Source organism: Ovis canadensis, chromosome 5, assembly GCF_042477335.2.
Source record: "Ovis canadensis isolate MfBH-ARS-UI-01 breed Bighorn chromosome 5, ARS-UI_OviCan_v2, whole genome shotgun sequence".
Taxonomy (NCBI): domain Eukaryota; kingdom Metazoa; phylum Chordata; class Mammalia; order Artiodactyla; family Bovidae; genus Ovis; species Ovis canadensis.
In genome coordinates this window covers 33,361,751-33,381,479 of record NC_091249.1, presented here as the reverse complement: position 1 = coordinate 33,381,479, position 19,729 = coordinate 33,361,751, and the positions used below count along the sequence as shown (strand labels likewise).

The 19,729-nt window shown below is 52.5% G+C and overlaps 1 protein-coding gene across 2 annotated transcripts in view; it reads left to right on the top strand.

Moving 5' to 3' along the window:
• Window positions 1–19,729, top strand: part of CELF5 (CUGBP Elav-like family member 5) — a 47,648-nt gene that overhangs the window by 1,903 nt on the left and 26,016 nt on the right. For both annotated transcript variants that reach the window (XM_069592819.1, XM_069592821.1), the window contains exon 2: window positions 16,631–16,713. In XM_069592819.1, the coding sequence (XP_069448920.1) occupies window positions 16,631–16,713 (83 nt within the window). The remainder of the gene's footprint in view (window positions 1–16,630; window positions 16,714–19,729) is intronic.

Genomic DNA, 19,729 nt, shown 5'->3' with positions numbered 1-19,729 from the left:
GCTCACCCATGAGTCAGGCTGAGGGGTCCACGGCTGTGTGAGGGGTCTTTCCACAACCCGTACCCCCGGTATGTCCGAAGGGCTCATTTCTAGAAAGATTCTGATGGAGGTGGTGTCCATGTGCCCCCCCAAACGTTGAATGAAAGGCTGCTGGCGAGCTCTGGGTCTCGGAGACAGATGGGGCGTGGGGAGATGGAGCCACCCGGTGGTCCTCCCTTCTTTTCTCATTTTTAAATCTCTCCTGGAGAACCCTACCACCCCCACAGCATGGAAGGGTAAGGGAGAGATTGGCTGGATTTTCACTGACCTGAGAGCCTTAGTTTACCTATTGTCGACAGAACAGGGTCTCATGAATGCGGGTTTTTTTTTTTTCCTGGCTGGAGAATGTTGGGACTGGGGGTGCCTCAGTGTGTTTCCCATTTGCAGTCTTTCCTTGGAGGGTGAAAATTAAGAAGCTGGGTGTCCATGACATCCACTTTGCAGGAGCCCTAGGCAGGTTGGAGCCCCAGATAGAGGGCCTGGGGGTAATGGGGTGGAGGGCCTTCTCCCCAGCCCAGTACCCTCAGGACACCAATGGAGGCTCCTCCTTGTCCCACCTGTGCTGGGCCTGGTAGGACCTTATCTGTGGGAAGGAGTTGAGGGGGTGTTGAAGGTGGGAGTTGTCTCAAGGGCCAGAAGCTGGGCCGGAGGCCTGTTGTGGGGGCGCTTAGCTGTGTGACTTCTGGCAAGTGGCTGTCCCTCTCTGGGCCTCAGCCAAAGGGAAGTGGAATGATGCGTGGGGAGTTGTGGTGTGGTGGGGAGGTCCAGGCACCTCCTGCTAACACTCATCTGGTTTTGTTTCTGGGGAACCTGCAGGGTGCAGGGTGCCTACTGAGGGTGCTGGCTGAGAGCCCAGGGGTGGGAGTGTGGACCTCAGGTTGTGGAGAGAAATCCCCAGAGAGCCTTGGGGGCCCCTGGAGGCTGGGCACCAGGGGAGCTGAGAACACCGACTGTGCCCCGTGGCCCCTGCAGCCAGCAGGGGAATGGACATCCAGTATTCCCACGATCACTGTCTCACCCTTAATTTTCACACTGGGGGGCCTGGTTGATCACTGCTGATGGGATCGGGACTCCCACCGGCTTGTAAGCATCTGTGCATTTCATGTGGAAGGGAAACTTAGGCCGGAGGGGCAAATACTGGCTCCCAAGGACTGACCATAGCTGCCCCTCACCCAGCTGTCACACACCTGTCTCCCACCCAGGCCAAAGAAGCAGAAATATATCTGTGGGATGGAGTGACAAGCCGAGGCAGGACCCCCACCTTCCCCAGGGGTGGTCTTGGGGAGGGCATGGGAAGGGGGCGGGGCTATGACATCGTTGGCCGCGGCCAGGGGTGAGGTGGGGGCTCCCCCATTCCTAAGGGTCTGTGCAGGGGGCCTCCCTGCTGGGACCAAGAGAAAGGCAGGGAAGAAGTGGAGGTTTCTCTGGAAGAGGGCAGACCCATGAGTGCTGGCTGTTGTTTTTCAGATAGATGGAGACAGAGTCAGAGGTGGAGAGGCTTGCAAGAGCAGAGGAGAGAGACACACAGAGACAGGGGAGGGGGGACTGAGAAGCCTCCCCCCACCCCCACCCGCAGGGGGAGGCAGAGAGAGGGCGGGAGAGGGGAGAGAGCTGGGGGGCAGGGAGGCCGCGAGACCGAGACCGCTTCCCCCTCACTCAGATTTGCGCCTCATCTAGAGAAAGGCCTTGCCTGGTGCCCCCAGCCCAGCCAGGGGCTCAGGCCAGGAATTAGGGGGGCTCCCACTGCTCAGGGTCCCGTCATCGCCCCCTCCAGCCACCTGCTGGGGGGACGGCCCTCCTCTGGGACCCTCCCTCGGAGAGGGCTGGGTGCACGTGCCCTCCCTTCCTCCCAGGTGCCTGGTGTGGCTCGGGCCCTCTGTCGCGCGATCGGCTTGAATATTAATACCCGCCCTGCCCGGGGCAGGCGCCCGCGATCGCTTCGTCCGCCGCCGCCGCGCGGCCTCCTTTATGGTAATCGTATATGCATTTGCATGTTAATGACAATATTTGTCTTAAAGCGGAGGTTGTGAAGGGGGCCGGTGCGGGTGGGGGGGGGGGCGCTGGTGGGGGCCTGCAGTTTCCATGGGAGCACCAGCTGCTCTGCTGGCGGTTGGGGGTGACAGAGGGTGGGGGGAGAGGCTGGAGCACGCCGAGCTCCAGGCATGAAATTCCGTGTGTGACGTGCCAGCCCCAGGGAGCCAGCGGGCTGGGCGGCCGGCAGGCGCTGCCCGGTGGGGAGGGACGGAGGGATGGGACAGCGGCGGGTGGGCAGGGAGGGGGTGGGGGGCAAGCCATCAGGGCTGGCTGTGTGGCTTCGAGCTGGGCACGCCTCCCTCCATGCCTCAGTTTCCCCAACCACTCCATCCTCAGGGGGTTAACAGGCTTTTATGAGGCGCTGGGGGCCTTATGGGTGACCATCACATCGTTTCTGCCTTCCGTTAGGCGGAGTACATTGGTTGAGCGCCTGTTGTGTGCGGGTCTGAGAGTCCAGGCAAACAGGAATTCCTGGGGGGCATGATGGAGTCAACAGGCTGTGAAGCCACCTGCTAATAGAACCACTATTTCTTCCAGACCCAGGATACTGTGTCGGGCGAAATAGAGAAAAATCCTCTCCCAGACTCCTCCCACCCCCAGATCCCATTTGGTGGTGATGTGTGTGTTTGGGGTGGGGGGAGGGCACACAATGAGGAACCGGAAGTTCCAAGGCATTGATGTCAGGGCTGAGATGGTCGACGCACATCCGCAGGGACAATCCAGAGGAGGCCCCAGCTGCTGCAGGTGTGGCGACCAGGAGGGCTTCCTGGAGGAGGCAGTTGAAAAGGGAGAGCAGTTAGGATGTCTGATTTCTCTGCGTCTTCTTGGCTGTGGAAACTTGGGCAGCTGCTTCAACTTTTCAAGGCTCAGTGTTGTCATCTGTAAGAGTCATGAGACCAGTGGGGACTCCCAACTTGAGGAGAGTTAAGGGAGATGAGGGCCAGAACAGTGTTTTAAGCTCTTAACACAGGGCTGGGTGCAGAGCCTATGCTTGTTATGCTACTAGGCTGTGGCCCGAAGGATCTGTTGATGGGGAAAAGTGATCCTGGCAGAGCATGTGCAAAGACCCTCCAGGTTAGGAGTGGATGGAGTTTTGCCTTGGTGGGGAAACAGCAGAGGGTCCCTGGAGCCCCATGGTTCCCTTTTGATGATATTTGGTCTCTCTTTAAACCCTGATATTGGCTGATGAGACCCTGGCCATTAGGAGCACTCAGTAGGACCACACTCATTCATTTAGCCAACACTTCCTGAAAGCCTTCTGGGGCCTTGCACCAGGCAAGAGAGATCTGAGACCCCCCTAATGAGCAGAGCTACACATTGGCACCTACAGCTGGAATGGTCAGGGTGTTTCAAAGGGAAGGGATGCAGTGTTGAGAGAACTGGATAGGGAGTTGAAGGCTCTGCCTGGGGAATCCAGCTGGGTGGAGGAAGGGGATTAGAACTGGGGCTTTGAAGGGTGAATAGGAACTTGCCAGGTGGAGAAAGCATTTCATGTATTTATTCACAGAAGCGCTTTCTATGTTCTGAGCCCTATGGTGGATGTGAAACACAGCAGTGAGCCAGCCAGGTGAATGTCTCTGTCCTCGTGGATGTGGGCAGAGGGAACTGGGTTTGCAAAGGCCTGGAGGTGTGAAGGAGCACAGCTGGAGTCAAGGAGGAATTAGGTGAGGCATGGTAGCTGAAGGGCTTCCCTGGTGGCTCAGAGGTTAAAGCATCTGCCTGCAATGCAGGAGACCTGAGTTCAATCCCTGGGTTCGATCCCTGGGTCAGGGAAGATCCCCTGGAGAAGGAAATGGCAACCCACTCCAGTATTCTTGCCTGGAGAATCCCATGGACGGAGGAGCCTGGTGGGCTACAGTCCACGGGGTTGCAAAGAGTCAAACACGACTGAGCAACTTCACTTTCACATGGTAGTTGAGGCCAGGGAGTCAGCCTTGAAGTCAGGGACTCAGCCCTGAAGGGCCTCTTATGCTGCACTGAGCTTGGATCTTTACTGAGGACACTGGGGAGCCGTGGAAGAATTTAGAGCAGAGGAAGATCTCAGACCTGTGTGGAAAGAGAGCTTCATGTCCTGTTAACTGTCATTGCTACCATCAGCCTCTTTCCAGCCTCCCAGCCTTATTTGTAATATACACACTTCTCACACACCTGGGCAGATACATCAGAAGCTTCCCCTTGGGGTGAGGCTCACAGTGTGGGATGAAAGGGACACAAATAAACAGACACATGCTTAGGTCACAGTGATTCTTAGAGAGCCAGGTTCCCCGCCCCCCACATGGATAGACAAGGAATTGGGGCTCAGAGACAGGCGACACCCACACTCAAGTCACACAGCAATATAGTTAGGTGTCACACCTCCCAGCCTGAGACTTGACCCACCTTGGAAGATAAATAAGGGAAGCAGGGAAAGAGATGTGATCGTGGAGATGTAGACTCAAGGTGAAAGCCATCCAGGGTTCCTTGTTCTCCTTGGATTGAAGGTGACCAGGGCCAGAGGGAGGGGCTGCTAAGTTTGGAAGACATTGACCTGGCAGTAGTCCTGTTGATCTGGGGTCATGGTGATCATCACTGACATGTAAGTTCTGTGAGGATAGGGACCATGTCCTGTTCACCATTTTGAAGTGGAGCATGTGGATGTACAAAGGCCTAGGGGAGGGAGAGGGTGAGGGGGTGCTTGGGTGTGGTGGGCGGTGGCCTGGCCAACAGATGATATGTAGATGGCTGCAGGCATGAATGGATAGATGGTGATGACTTGGCGGTGGATAAGTGGATTGCTGGATGCAAGAGTGGGTAGGTGGATGAAAGGCTGAATGGATTGACAGATATCTAGGTGGCTGAATGGGTGGATGGATAGAGGGATGGATGGATGGAGGAATCAATGGATGGACAGATAGATGGAAAGATGGTTGGGTAGACAGATGATGGAGAATGGAGGAATAGAGGCATAGAGGAATGGACTAGGTGAGTGGATGGATGGATGGGAGGATGGAGAAATGGATGCATGGAAGATGGGTGAATGGATGGAGGAATGCAGGGTCGATGGGTGGATGGATGTGTGAGTGGATGGATTGGTGGATACCTTCTCAACATTTACCACCTTCCTCCCCACCAGGTGAATGGGAATGACCATCAGCTTTGCAGCCCAAGAGGCTTTGTTTCTATTCCTAACTCTACTTTTCATTTCTGTGTGATCTTGGACAAACTGCCTTATCTTTCCTGAGTCTTAGCATCCTCACTTGTAAAAGAGGAGGAGTATTGAGCGTTCTCTTACAGAGTAGTTGTAAGAATTACCATTAATTTGTAGAATGCAAATAATGACAGGGTTAATGCAATCCCTGTCAATAGCATCTTGCACATCATTGGTGTTAATAAATGGTCAGGTAGCCAGACAGTTAACAACTGTCTGTCCAGTCTCTGGGGTGTGCCAGGCATTGTGCCTGGTTTGGGAGGACACAAATCACTCTGGGAGAGAAGAGGGATTGACACCAGATGAGCAAACAGGTAAGACTTGGGTAGGAGCAAGTTGCTAAGGAGGAAGTAAACAGGGATGTGTGTTGAAGGGTGACAACTGACTGCGGGTGACCAGAGATGTCAGGAGGTGACATCTGGGATGAGCCCTGCATGGCAGATGAAAAAGCTGTTGTTCTAAAGCCAAGAGAAAGGCATTCCAGGAAGTGGACACAGCATGTGCAAAGGTCCTGAGGTCAGAATAAGTTTGCAGCGTTGGGAGAATGGAGTTGGAGCAGAGTGAGCCAGCAGGAGAGAGGGAGGAGGGAAGGGCAGGGAGGGGACTTTGAGCTTTTACAGGTAGGTTGGTGGGAGCCCTGGAGGGCTGTGGGTAGGGGTAGGTCAGGGTCCCTTAGGGAGCTCTGAATCTGGGGAAAGTGAACTCTGGGTCCTCCGTTTTTGAGGTGGGGAAACTAAGGCACAAAGAGTCCCAGAATGTGGCTGGATATTTCTGCCGCCACAGTTGAGCTCAGCTCCTCTGAGGGGCTTCTGAAAGGTGGCAAGTTGCCTGGAGGTGCCATGAGGGTAGTTGTGTGAGCTCCCTCACCAGTCCACTCGCTTCCCCCAGCAGCCTTCGGGGGTGGAGTTCCCCACATCCAAGAGGTGAGAAGGGGGCGCTCATCACATCCTTGTCCCTGACCCTCTGCTAGAAGGAGGGACCTAAGGTGTCATTCCCGCCCCAGCTAGGGGTCTCCAGAGCAACATGATATATGTGGGAAGTTCAGGCTCAGAGAGGGGAGAGCACCTTCCCAAGGAAACACAAGTTCATCACAGCAGTGTCTGTGCTGGAAGGGGTTTGTCATCATCTAGAGCTACCCCATGTGGTTAGGCAGGGCTGCAAGGTTGTTTACTCACCTACTTACCCACCCCTTCTCTCAACTGGTTTTGATTTTTTTTTTTTTGAGTCCCTGCTATGTGCCACCTTTGAGTGAACCAGACCTACTGTGTGACCAAGAGGAGCGTGATGCGCTGTGAGAAAGTGGACAGAACGCTGAGCAGTCCTAAGAGTGGTGATGTGTAGTGATTTAAAAAGTCAAACCATCTCCTGGTGGGATCCAATAGGGAGGGATCTGGTGAAGTGGGCCTCACCCAGGGCAATCCTTACCCAGGGAACAGTGGGCAATGTCTGGGGATATCTGTGGTGGTCATGACTGAGGGGCTCCTGGCTTTGGGTGGGGCCAAGGGTGCGGCTCCATCCCCACAGTGCCCAGGACAGCAACTCCCCCCACACACGGAGGATGACCCAGCCTGGATGTCAGCAGTGCCGAGGGGGATCCTGACCTAGGATCACACTAACACTCTGGCCTGAGCAGTTGGTGGTCAGCGTGGTGTCTTGGAGATAAGCCGTCGGTGTGTCAGAACAGGACCATAGAGTCACTCTGACTCTCCCTGTCTCACACCTCTGCTCCCCTATCCCTCCCTCCTGATGGCTCTGCCTTCTAAACCTCTCCAGCCCACTCATGTCTCCCCACTCCTCTGTCCACCCCATCATCACTCCCTGAACTAGCCCAGTCTCCTCTCCCCTGATCTCCTAGCTCCCACCCTCACCCACCACAGTCTGAACTTCTCCCAGCAAGCGGAAGGTCCCTGTGAGCACCTGAGTCAGGCCCCACCCCTCCTCTGCTTACAGTCCTCCAGGGCTCACACCTGCCTGAGGGTAAAACCCCAAGTCCTCCCCATAGCCCATAAGGCCCTTTATGACCTCTCCCCCCCTTTACAACTTCTGCCCTCCTTCCTCTCTTTCCCTCTCTCACTCTGCTCAAGACACACAAGCTCCTTGCTGTTCCTTCAGTACACCAGGAGTGGTCCTGCCCCAGGGCCTTTGCACAGGCTGTGCCCACTGTCTGGACCATACTTCCTCCCTTATCCTCTGTAAACCACACCTTCTCAGTGAAGTCACCCTGCGGACCTGATTTACAATCTCAGCCACTCTCCAGCACTCCACATCCCTTTTTTCTGCTTCCTTTTTTTTCCCCTCTGTGAAAATGAAAACTTCTGATGTACTGTAAAGTGTATTTATTTTATTTGTGTTTCTCTCCTCCCAGTAGACTAGAAGCCCTATTAAGATGAGGTATTTTTGCCTTTTGTGTTCACTGCTATGTCTCCAGTGCCCAGAACAGTGAGTGCCTGAAACTTAGCAGGTGGATGGGTGGATGCATGGATGTATGGGTGGATGGAGAGATAGCTTGACGTGTGGGTGGATGGATGAATGGGTACATGAGTGAATGATGGATGGATACATGAATGGATGATAAATGAATGGATAGAAGGATGGTTGGATGTATGGAGAGATATAAGGATGGACAGATGGATGGATGGATGGGCGGGTGAATGGGTGGATGGATGGGCGGGTGAATGGGTGGATGGATGGGCGGGCGCCCTGATGGAGTGACCACTGGTGCAGCGGTGATGACTAAACCAGATCCATGGAGGAGTCGACATGGGTGCAGGCAGAAAGTCACAGGTCCAGATGAACCCTGAGAAGCCCTGTTTGTAACGTGGAGACAGAGGAGGAGGCAGCAACAGAGGCTAAGGAGCAGCAGCCAGGGAGATAGGAGGTCAGGCTAGAACAGTGTGCCTGATGAGGCATGAGCCCAGGGTCCTAGGTCTTGCCCTCCTGGACAGGAGCCAATGAGTTCATAAGTGGAGGGAGGGACAGTGAGTAGAGGGGTGGGGTCCATCAGCCCCTCAGTTCCCAGTTAAGTGGGGGACAGCTTCAGGATGAGAGGATGGAGGAGGAGGTGGAGAGGGCTGCCAGGGGCAGGGGTGATGGAGAGGTGGCCCCACGGCGGAAGGGAGTGTCGCCTATAGTGCTGAATGGATGATGTTGTGATTTTATGGATGAGAAAGTGGAGGCTCAGAGAGGTTAAGTGGCTGGCCCTAGAGCACACAGAAGGAAGGCTTTGGGCAGGGTTAGATCCCATCTTTAGTCACCAGTTTTGAGCTGAATTTAAAGAATTAGAATTAGGGGTGTCAGTGTGTGGTAAGGGGGTGGGCTCAAAAGGGTTTGAGATGAGGGGTTCACACAGTTGGTTATAGCTGGGGAGGGGATGTTGGTGATCAGAGAGAAATGAAACAGGTTGTCTTTCCTGCCTCTGTTTTCCCAGCACACCTGGCGCATGATCGGTACTTGGGAAATACCGACTGACCCCATGCTGGGCATGGTGAGGGAGGGGAGGCAGGAAAACAAACGGAGTCGTTGCCCACAAGGTGGTCTTGATATTAGCAGGTCATCTTGGAAGCAAAATTGTTCATTTTGCAGTCAGTATTTACTGAGCACCTACTGTGTGCCTGACACTATTTAGGTACTAGGGACCCAAAACTAAACAACCTCCCCCCTGCCCCCATCCTCTTGGAGTGACATTTCAGTAGGGGAGAAACAAGGAAAAAAAAAAGTGACATTTGAGATGGTTCTAAGGGCACTGGAAAATATAGAATAGGGAGGGGGCATGTTTGAGGACTGTCATTTGAAACGGAGTGCTCCAAGGAGGTTTCACTGGGGAAGGTGACATTTGAGCCAAGACCTTAAGTAAGTAAGAGAGTAAACTGTGCAGAGATCAGAGGGAGAATACATCCCAGAACAGCTCATGCAAAGACCCTGGGGCAGGACCATTCCTGGTGTGTGGAGGAACAGTCAAGAGGCCTGTGTGTCTGGAGCAGGGCGAGTGAGGGGGAGAGAGGAAGGAGGGGAGGGCAGGGAGAGGAAGGACTTAGTTGTGCAGGGCCTTGTGGAAGGACCTGGGCTTTTCCCCCAGGGAGGTGGGAACCCTGGAGGGCTGTGGGCAGAGGAGGGGCGAGGCATGACTCAGGAGCTCACAGGCGCCCTCTCGTGGCTTCTCTGGGGAGGACAGAATGTGGGGACGGGCGGAGCCGGGGACCAGTAGGGAGGAGAAATGAGCAGTCCAGGTGGGGCTGGACAATGATGGAGACCATGTACAGTGGCCAAATTCTTCCTGGGCACGGACTGTGTATTGGGCCCAACGCTGAGCACTGGGGACACATCAGTGACATGGACGCTACCTGTCGCCAATCCTCCTGCCCCAGCATCAGTCGGGGATGGGGAGATTTCCTGGAGGAAGAGTGACTTAGCTGGGACCTGCAGGTTGAGGAGAAATGAGCCAGGTAAAGATGAGGGTGAGGATGTATGGACCAAGGAAATGGCAAATTCAAAGGCAGGTCAGCGAGAGGCCAGGTGTATCTGGGATCAGGGTGCAGACAGGGACACCACCGGTGTCCATCGGGATCAGTTCCTAGACCTGTCAAGCTCCCTGGGAAGTGACAAAAATCCCAGACTTATGCCTGAACGTGAGAGCTATGAATAGTAAAAAGGAAAATAACTGTTTTCCCTTTTATTTATGTTTTGAGTTTAGTTTGTGTTTTCTTGGTGGGGTTTTGTTTGTTTTGTGTGTTTCTTGGTCACACTGCATTGCTTGTGGAATCTTAGTCCCCTGACTAGGGATGGAACCCAGGCCCTCCACAGTGAGAGCACAGAGTCTTAACCACTGGACTTCCAGGGAATTCCCTGTTTTCATCTTTAAAACATTTTTTTTAAGTTCATTAGATCAGCATATTAAGCTCCCAAGACCTAAGTCATCCCCAGTGCTGTGGAATTTTCTGGGACTCAGAAGCCCTTTAGCCACCCCCAGTTTGCCTTTAGTAGCAGGGGTTGTTTCCGACTTGCTGTGTGACACCAAGAAAGCAGCTCAGCATCTCTGGACAGGGGTTTGCTCACCTGTAACATGAGGATAAAAGTAGTGTGAAGCTCCAGGGATGATGGGGGAGGGGGTTCAGCAGAGCTTGGCTCCATGTACACAGCTGGTACATCTTCCTGGGCCTCTTGGGGGGTTTTTCAGTCAGTCCTGGATGGTCCTTTCCATGAAGACCTGCAAACCCTCAGATTCAGCAGGGCCCAAATTGGGTTCCACATCTTCCTTCCAAACTGCTTCTCCTACTGGGTTCCCATCTGTACTGGTTTGTTGGGGTGGCCCTTACAAATGACCACAGATTCTCAGCCCTGAAGGGCAGAAGTCTGAGATCAAAGCTCTGCTCCCTCTGGAGGCTCAGGGAGGGTCCCTCTGGCCTCTTCCAGCTTCTGGAGGCTCCACGCATCCCCTGGTTTGTGTCTGCATCCGTCCAATCTCTGCTTTCATCTTCCCCTGTCCTTCCATCTGTCTCTCCTCTTTTGTCTCAAATAAGGATGCTTGGCACTGGATTGGGGTCCACCTGGTTGTCCAAAATGACCTCATGTCAAGATCCTTGATTACATCTGCAAAGACCCTTTTTCCAGATCAGGTCCCATTCAGAGATTCCTGGAGTGGATGTGTCTTTTCTAGGGGGATCACTATTGAGTGCCTGAAGATGCTCCTCATCTTCTGGGCTTCCCCCAGCTCTGTATCCCTCACTGTGTCTTCCAGGCTGATGACACACAAGGAGGTGTGTCCATCTCTGTCTCTACCCAGCCTGGGAGCCTTAGCATCACCCATCAGTCAAAGTGTTGTCCCCAGAGCCCCAGCTGAACAGAGACCTGCTGCTGTGGAGGGACCATGGCCACTTCTGCTCCCTTTCTCAGAGAAGAACATCTCCAGTGCTGGAGAGAGGAGCATCCTTGTGGGCTGGGGGAGAGCCCTTTGTCATGGGTCATGCAGATATGGGCTTAAGTCCCAGCTCTGTCATTTCTGTGGATGACCTGGGCCACTGGGAACCTCAGCCTCCTCGTCTATAAGGTGGACACTGTTCTCCCCCCACCCCCCATTGAAAGCTCTGTGGGGTCACCCTGGGGCTCCACTTTTGGGAAGCCTGTATCATTAATGATTCAGTTTATTCATGCATCAAACAATTGGTGTCTAGATTGTCCATGGCCCACAAGGGTGTTTTCATGGAAACACTTAAGGCCACCTTTGTCTTGGAGTATGAAAGGTTTGAAGTGAGTTTTATGGAAGATGGTAGAATTGGGTGCCTCTGCCACTCTGTACTCCAGGGACCAAAACCCTAGAGGTGCAGTGGATGGGAGGGAAGCCCACGGCATCAGATATTCCTGGCTTCAAATTCCATCCCCACCCCTTACCTGCTGTGCAGTTATAGGCAAGTCACTTCACCTCTCTGAACCTCATTTCTTCCATGCTGTGCATCACATCCACCCCCAACAGGATTCCTGCCCAGAAAAGAGGGATGTGAAGTAAAGTACCCAGGACAGCGACTGGCCTAAAGGCTCAGTGAATTGCTGTTTACTGGTACTATTATCATTATCTTATAATAATGGGGGATATTGTGGTGCAGAAGGGTTAGGACTGGGGTTAAATTTCAAGGGTTCAAATCCTACTTCTGTGTGACTTTGGGCAGACAACTCAATGTCTGTCTGGTGTTTCAGTTTCCTCATCTTAAAATGAGGAGAAAGATAGATACAACGGTATCAATTCTTTCTTTTGGGCTAGGCTGAGGGTTCAAAGGGTTCATATGAGTGATGTCCCTGTAAGATGCTTGGCACTCACTGGACTTCAATTATTACTATCATTGTTACAACTTTGATTCGTGAAATCCCAAAAGCTCTGATCTTGGAGCAGAGAACAGAGGATCTTGGTGAGAGGAGGGATCCTCAGGATTTCCCAGCAAAGAAATTTCCTCTCTAGGGGATCTGCTGCTTGCTTAAGCAGCAGTGACAGGGGGCTCCCTCCCTACAAAGAGCACCATGATGGGATAGATCAATTGGTAGACCGCTTTCATACATTGAGGAAATCTCTTGTTTCCCAAAGACTGCCCCCCTCATTAGTCCCTGCTCCACCTTGGGTGTCAAGAGGTCAACCTTTGACCAGAGTTTGAAGATAAGGGTGGGTGTGAAGGAAATCGTAAGGTTGAGCCTTTTGGGCAATTGGTTCTTGGAGGTAGGGCTGCCTTCTTGACTCATCCCACCTCTACAGAACCCCAGGGCTTGGCCAGCATGGGGCTTGGGGTGTGTTTTGCTGAATACCTGGCCCTACTCTTGTCATGGGGCTTCCCTAGTGGTTCAGATGGTAAAGAATCTGTCTACAATGCAGGAGACCCCGGTTCTATCCTTGGGTGAGGAAGATCCCCTGGAAAAGGAAATGGCAACCCACTCCAGTATTCTTGTCTGGGAAATCTCATGGACAGGGGAGCCTGGTGGGCTACAGTCCATGGGGTCACAAAAGAGTCGGACATGACTGAGAGACTAACATACACACTCTTATTGTGGACAAGTCTGGTGTGTGGGGTGAGGGTAACCAGGGTTAGAATCTCTGAGAAGAGGCTCACTCAGTGTGGGCATTGGCTGGGCTGAGAGTTTCCTGGGAGGATCACTGTAGGACTAGGACACAGCAAACCAGACCCCCAATCCCCAACTGAAATGTGCTCCACGGCCTCTTCACCCTGGATCCAGTCCCAGATTATCTCAGAAAGGTGAGACTATTTTAAAGTTCCTTTCAGGGCAAGGTAAGGCAAGGGCCTGTGGTCCTCCCCATAGGCCCTAGGAGAAATTTTTAGAAAAGATACAAATTCCAGGTAGTTGCATCCAAGTGGTTAGCACACATTTCACAGTGCCTCTGATGCTCCACTGTGTGACCCTGGGCAAGTCACTTCCCCTCTGGGTACCACAACCCCTCATCTGCAGAACGAGGACGATGCTAACAGCTCCTTTGTGGGGTTGTTGTGAGGATTAAATGAATCAATATTGAGTATAAACTTATTAGCATTAAAAACTAGGGAGCTTTAGGAACTTTTCTGGTGGTCCAGTGGTTAAGACCCCACGCTTCCAATTCAAGGGGCCTGAGTTTGATCTCTGGTCAGGGAACTAAGATCCCACATGCTGTGCAGTGTAGCAAATAATAACAATAAAGAAAAAATCTAGGGAGCTTTATTAACATCATTAGATGTCTGTATTCATTGGGAACTGTATTTGTTTGTTAGGGCTGCCAAAATAATGTGCTTAAAAAACAGAAATGTATTTTCTCACAGTCCTAGAGGCCAGAAGTCTGAGATCAAGGTGTTGTTGGCAGGGCTGGCTCCTTCTGAGGCTGTGACTGGGAATCTGATCCAAATCTCCCAGCTTCCGGTGGTGCTGGAAATCCTTGCTGTTCCTTGGCTTGTCAATATATCATCCAGATTTCTGCCTTCATTCTCACATGCCATTCTCCCTGTGTGCCTGTCTCTGGATCAAAGTTTCCCTCCTTTATAAGGGTACCAGTCGTATTGGATTAGGGTCCACCCTAAGTGTGATTAGGGTCACACTTCCAGTATGACCTCACCTTAACTGTTATATCTGCAACGATATAAGATCATGTTCTGAGGTCCTGGAGATTAGGAGAATGAGTTGAGTTGATGGAGAAGGGAAACAATTCAGCCCTAATAGAAACTGAAATTCAAGGCTCTGTTTAATCAAGAAATGGGTAAATATGACACATTTTTACCAGTTAGAAAAAGAAGCTAAGAGGCTGGGAAGATAGGGCCAAGAAAACAAGGAGACATTTCAGTACCAGGGACAGCAGCTCGCGTGGGGTTTTTGTTTTTGTTTTTGTTTTGGTGGTTTTTTCCGTCTATCTGGCCGCAAGCCTTCCCGACAGACCCACAGGCTGGCAGAAGGTTGTTCAGGGGTTATACCTACCCTCCTAGAGACGACACTCTGTCTTCTGCATAAAGGGCTCCATGGGAAAGAAAAGACTCAAGCAGAAAGGGCTTTGCCCCTCTTTTATACCTCCCCGTTTCTTTCCAGCTATGCCTAATGTCTCTCAGGCTTTATGGCTATTTTCTTAGTACCTCTGCATTCCTTGAAGACCCTGGAGATTCAACTCAGAAAATAGAAACTCAAAAAAAAAAAAAAAGGCAGGAAGACGTGTATTGGGAGAAGATATGGGCATTAAATATAACCAAAAAAGGATAAGCACACACAATATATAAAGAGGGTGTGTTTGTAGTATCTCCCATTACAAATTTTTATTCTGGTAAAATATGCATAGCGAAACCTGCCATCTTGACCATTTCTAAGTCCACAGCTCAGTGGCGCTGAGCACATTCATATTGTTGTGCAACCATCCCCACCATCCAGAACTTTCTCATCTCCCCAAACTGAAACTCTGTCCCCATGAAACACTGACTCCCCATCCCCTCCCCCAGCCCCTGGGCCCACCATCTACTTCCTTCTCCCTGTGGATCTGACTCCTCTAGGACCTCTTTTGAGTGGAATCATACTGTAAACGTCCCTCTGTGTCTGGCTTATTTCACTGAGCATCATGTCTGCAGGGTTCATTCATGTCGTAGCAGGTGTCAGAATCTCCTTTCTTTGTGGTCCTTGTATAGATGGACAGCGTTTTGTTGTCCATTCATCTGTTGATGGGTGTTTGGGTTGTTTCCACCTTCTTGCTGTCCCGAATAACGCTGCTATGAGCACCAGTGTGCAAATATCTTTTTGAGTCCCTGCTTTCAATTCTTTGGGGATATATACCCAGAAGTGGAATTGCTGGATCATATGGTAATTCTATGTTTAACTTTTTTGAGGAACTGCCAAACTGTTCTCTACAGCCGCCGCACCATTTTACATTCCCAACACAATTAAAAAAAAATGAATGTTAGAAGCTGTCCTCAGCTCTGCCTGGTGCCCCTTCCCCAGGGCCCCAAGGCACCTCTCAGGCCTGGGTCAGAGACTCCTCCCCACCACCAGGCCCAGCTGGTGGGAGCAGCCGGCGAAGTGAGTGCAGCCCAGCAGGACGCAGCTTTAATTAACTCCAGCCTGGGGCGAAAGTGGTGCCCCCAGAGCTGTTCCCAGGGGCTCTGCACAGGGGGTCCCCGTCGGGGGAAGCTGAGAGACCATGGAAAGGGAGCTGGGGGTGGAGGACCCATGACTCGACAGCATCAGAGCAGCCGACGATGGTCTCATTTCAGTCAGTGAAACTGAGGTCCCCTGGGGTTAGAGAGGCAAACCCAGCTCTGAGGCCCGGATCCCTGTGTCCATCCCAAAGAACTTGCCTGCATCGCCCACCCCACAGAATCTTTTAAAATATCTTTAATCTCATTGGCCTTTCTCTGGGCGCCTCCCTCTGCTCGGTTCTCTTCGGTCTCTGTCTTTCAACCTTTCTTGTCTCTATGGCTCTCTTGCCTCGCACCCCCTGCCCCCACTCAGGACGTCTTCCAATCACACCCCGGCTCTGGACCACTTTAGAGCCGGCCCCGCCCCTTGCCTCTCCGGATTGGCCCTTCCGTTTGACGCCACGCCGCACCTCTCTAGCTCCGTCCCTGCATCTAGGTTGGTCCATTCCACTGCACCCTCCGAGCATCTGTTCTGATGGGGAAAACTGAGGCGCTCTCACAGGTGCAGCGGGCCATCCGAGGCCACAGAGTTGGTTAGTGGCAGAGTCACTGTGCTCCTCACTCCAGTACTAAGGCCTCTTCTGGTTCCTTGGGGCTGCTGGTGCCCCTCACTATCCTGCTCCCTGGGGCGGCAGCTCTGCCATTTCCCCCTTCCCCCACCCCCCATCTCACCCCAGTTTTTAGCATCAGCCACAGATTTGATTAACAGCTGGTTCGTCTCTCTGCCTTTCCTGTCTCACCCTTTGGGAAGTATGAGTATGGGAGGGGACAGCTGAGCTACTCCTAACTGCCCCACCCCAAAGGGGGCTCCAGCCTCCTTTTTTCTATTTTTAAAATTATAGTGAAATACACATAATTTAAATTTACCACCTTAATCACTTTTCCTTTTTTAATTTCCTAAGTTTTAAAAATTGTGGTTAAATACACATAACAGAAAGTTTGCCATTTTAATCATTTTTAAGTGCAGAAATTAGTGGCTTTAAGTACACTCCCATTGTTGTGCAACCATCTCCACCATCCATCTGCAGAACTTTCTCATCTTCCCAAACTGAAGCTCTGTCCCCATTAAACACTGACTCCCCATCCCCTTCCCCAGACCCTGGCCCCCACCATCAACTTTCTGTCTCTGTGGATCTGACTCCTCTATGGATCTCCTGTGAGTGGTTCACAGTGGAACTTCCTGTGAACGTGGGTGCACGGCCTCCTTTTCTCCTAACACCTCTATTTCTCTCCCCTCCAGGCTGTGCCTTTCTCACCTACTGTGCCAGGGACTCCGCCATCAAAGCTCAGACTGCCCTGCACGAACAGAAGACCTTGCCCGGGGTGAGTGCTGGATGCTGCTGGGAAGTGAAGGGGCAGATGGAGGGGATGCTGTCAGTTAGGGAAGGCTAAGGTCCTTCCTGGGATCAGCTGTGAAGCTCATCTGCCTCTGAACTCAGAAAGAGACGAATGGAGCAGACACAGACATCATCACCCGGATGGGCATGTCTTGTGTGTTAACTGCATCCCAGGCTGTGCACTTCATGTCAGGGTGGTTGTGTGTGGTTGTGGAGGCTGCACACTGCCCGAGGGCACCTGACTTCACATGAGAGTGTCATTGGAGGATGAGGAAGCATTAGCAGGCAGAGGGTCAGCAGGGCCAAAGGTCCAGGGGCAGGATGGTGCCTGGTGTGTTGGAGGAACAGCCAGGAGGGCCGTGTTCCTGGAGCAGAGAGAGTGAGGAGGAGAGGGCAAGGAGAGAATGGAGGCAGATGTTCAGGGCCTTGTGGGCCTCAGGGAGGAGACTGGACCCTACCTACCTCTCACCATCAGAAGGGAGGGGATTTTCTTTCCTCTTGTCCTTATGGAGCAAGTAAAGCTGTGGCTTTTTATGAGATATTTCGTCCCTAGTGGAGGCTGGCCCAGGCTCTGGGCTTACTGGTTCTCTCCTGTCATCCCTGTCCTCTTTGGGTGGGCAGGAGGTCCCTGCCCCCGGGAAAGGATGGAAGGTCCACCTCAGCCTGCCAAGCCAGGTCTTCAGTGAGATCTGTAGCACCCCACCCCATGAGTTTGGGGGCAGGGGGTGCCGCCCTTCCCTCTAGAAATCTCAGGGACCCTTCAGGATCAAGGGGCTTCAGAGGATGCTAGGGTGGCATCTTGCCATTCCTGCTGGGAGCATGGGTGCTACATAGCTGACAGTGGACAATCTGGGGTTCACCTGCCAGAAACAAGAAGCTGTGGCATGAGTTTGACTCAACTCTGAGCAAGCATCCGAAGTTTTTTTGGGGGGTGGCCTCAACCTTCCCTTGCAGAGCAAAGAGCCCCTCTTTGAAAGATGAAGCGGCAGAAGCGAGAGCATATGCTGTGGTGGCCGCATCAGCGGGCTCCTTGCTTAGTTTCCACCTGATGTTGCCATGTGGCCATGAACCAGTAACTCAACCTCGCTGATCTTCAGCAGCAGAAGAGTATAATGCGGTGGGGCAGAGGGAAGTAACTGCTGAGGAGGTCATTGAGGGCTTCACTGAGGAGGTGGCATTTGAGAAGAGACTTGAAAGATGAGGAGGAAGGACATGCTAGGAGAGGGGACAGGATATGCAAAGGTGAGCAAACACCATCTGGAATTCACTCTTCTCCCTCATTTGGACCTTCTGCCAACACCTCCCCAAACCAACAGGAAACTGGAGGGCAGGTCCAACATAGCGCCCAGGGGCACAGTGGAGTTCTGTGGCTTCTATTGGTTATCTCCCGATGTGTCACAAATTACTCTTCAGGGACTCCCCTGGCGGTGCAGTGGTTAAGACTCCACACTTCCACTTCAGAGGGCACAGGTTCGGTCCCTGGTTGGGGGAACTAGGATCCTGTATGCCTCACTGTGTGGCCACTTAGTGGCTTCAAACAATCAGCATGCATTGTGTTACAGCTGCCAAGGGTCAGGAACTGGGACATGAGTTGGCTGCATGGTTCTGGCTTCTGGTTTCTCCTGAGGTTGCAGTGGAGTCATCAGCCAGAGCTTACTGTGGCTGGCAAATCTGGCCCAGTGCATGGCTATTGGCTGGAGGCCTGTGTTCCTCTCCATGGGCATCTCCCCAGTGCTTGCTACTTGAGTGACCTCACAGCATGGCGACTGGCTTCCCCCAGGGCATGTGATCTAAGAGTGAGCCAGGAGCAAGCCACAGCATCTTTTAAAAAAAAAAAAAATGTATTTATCTATTTATCTGACTGCACTGGGTCCTAGTTGCAACATGCAGGATCTTTAGTTGCAACATGTGGGATCTAGTTCTCTGACCAGGATAGAACCTAGACCCCTGCATTGGAAGCATGGAGTCTTAGTAACTGGACCATCAGGGAAGTCCCAGTCTCAGGGCTCTTTGTCCTCCTCTCTCTGCTCACTCTCCTAGCACAATCCAATTCTTTCATCCATATCCATCCTGCCAGCCAGCCGACAACCTTTTATTAAGCACCTACTTAATAGGCCTGATGCTGCACTTCTCTCACCAGTTCTGTGTACAGAAGACGCCCCTTGGTGACTCCTTCAGGCACCCCATACCCAGCAGAGCTCAAACTGCCCACAGCATCCCCTTTGAACCAGTTTTTCCTCCCTTCCCCTTGCCCCGCCCCAGCTTCTTGTGGTCGCTGGCAATCCTTGGCCTGTAATCCTTCCAATTCCTGCCTCTGTTGTCAGGTGGCCTTCTCCTCCATGTCTACATCTCTGCCATCTCCACCGCCTTTCTCTTATGAGGACACTAGTCCAGTCCTGGACACCTAAATCCAGGATGACCTTGTGCACAGATCTGTCACTAATTACATCTATAAAGATACCATTTCCAAATAAGGTCTCACTCATAGATTGCAGGGGTTAGGTATCAGACACGTTTTTGGGGAGGACAGCCATTCACTTCACTGCAGGGGGTGACCACAAAATGAACAGCTGGATGGAAGGGTGACCGGGGAACTGCAACTCAAGGGAGAACCAGGTGACCTGTGATGATGACCTCATGGAGGGCAAACAGGGCAGCTTTCTGGAGGGGGAAGCATTGGAGCCTAGTCTTGAGTGATGGGGAGGGTGGTGGCAGATGGGGGCGGTGTGAGCACGGAGCGTACTGAGACGTGGAGGCAGGAGTGCGTGTGGCAAGCTGAGTGTGGGAATGCACGAGAACCTAATGGAAGTTTACTGCCCCCAGAGACACTGGGCAGTGTCTGAGGACATTTGTGACCATCTTGACCATGGCATCTCACGGGCAGAGGCCAGGGCTGCTGTTCCACACCCTACAGTGCACAAGACAGCCCCCCACAACAGAAAATGATCCAGGCCAAAATCAGCAGTGCTGAGGTTGAGGAACCCTGTTTAGGAGAATAAGGA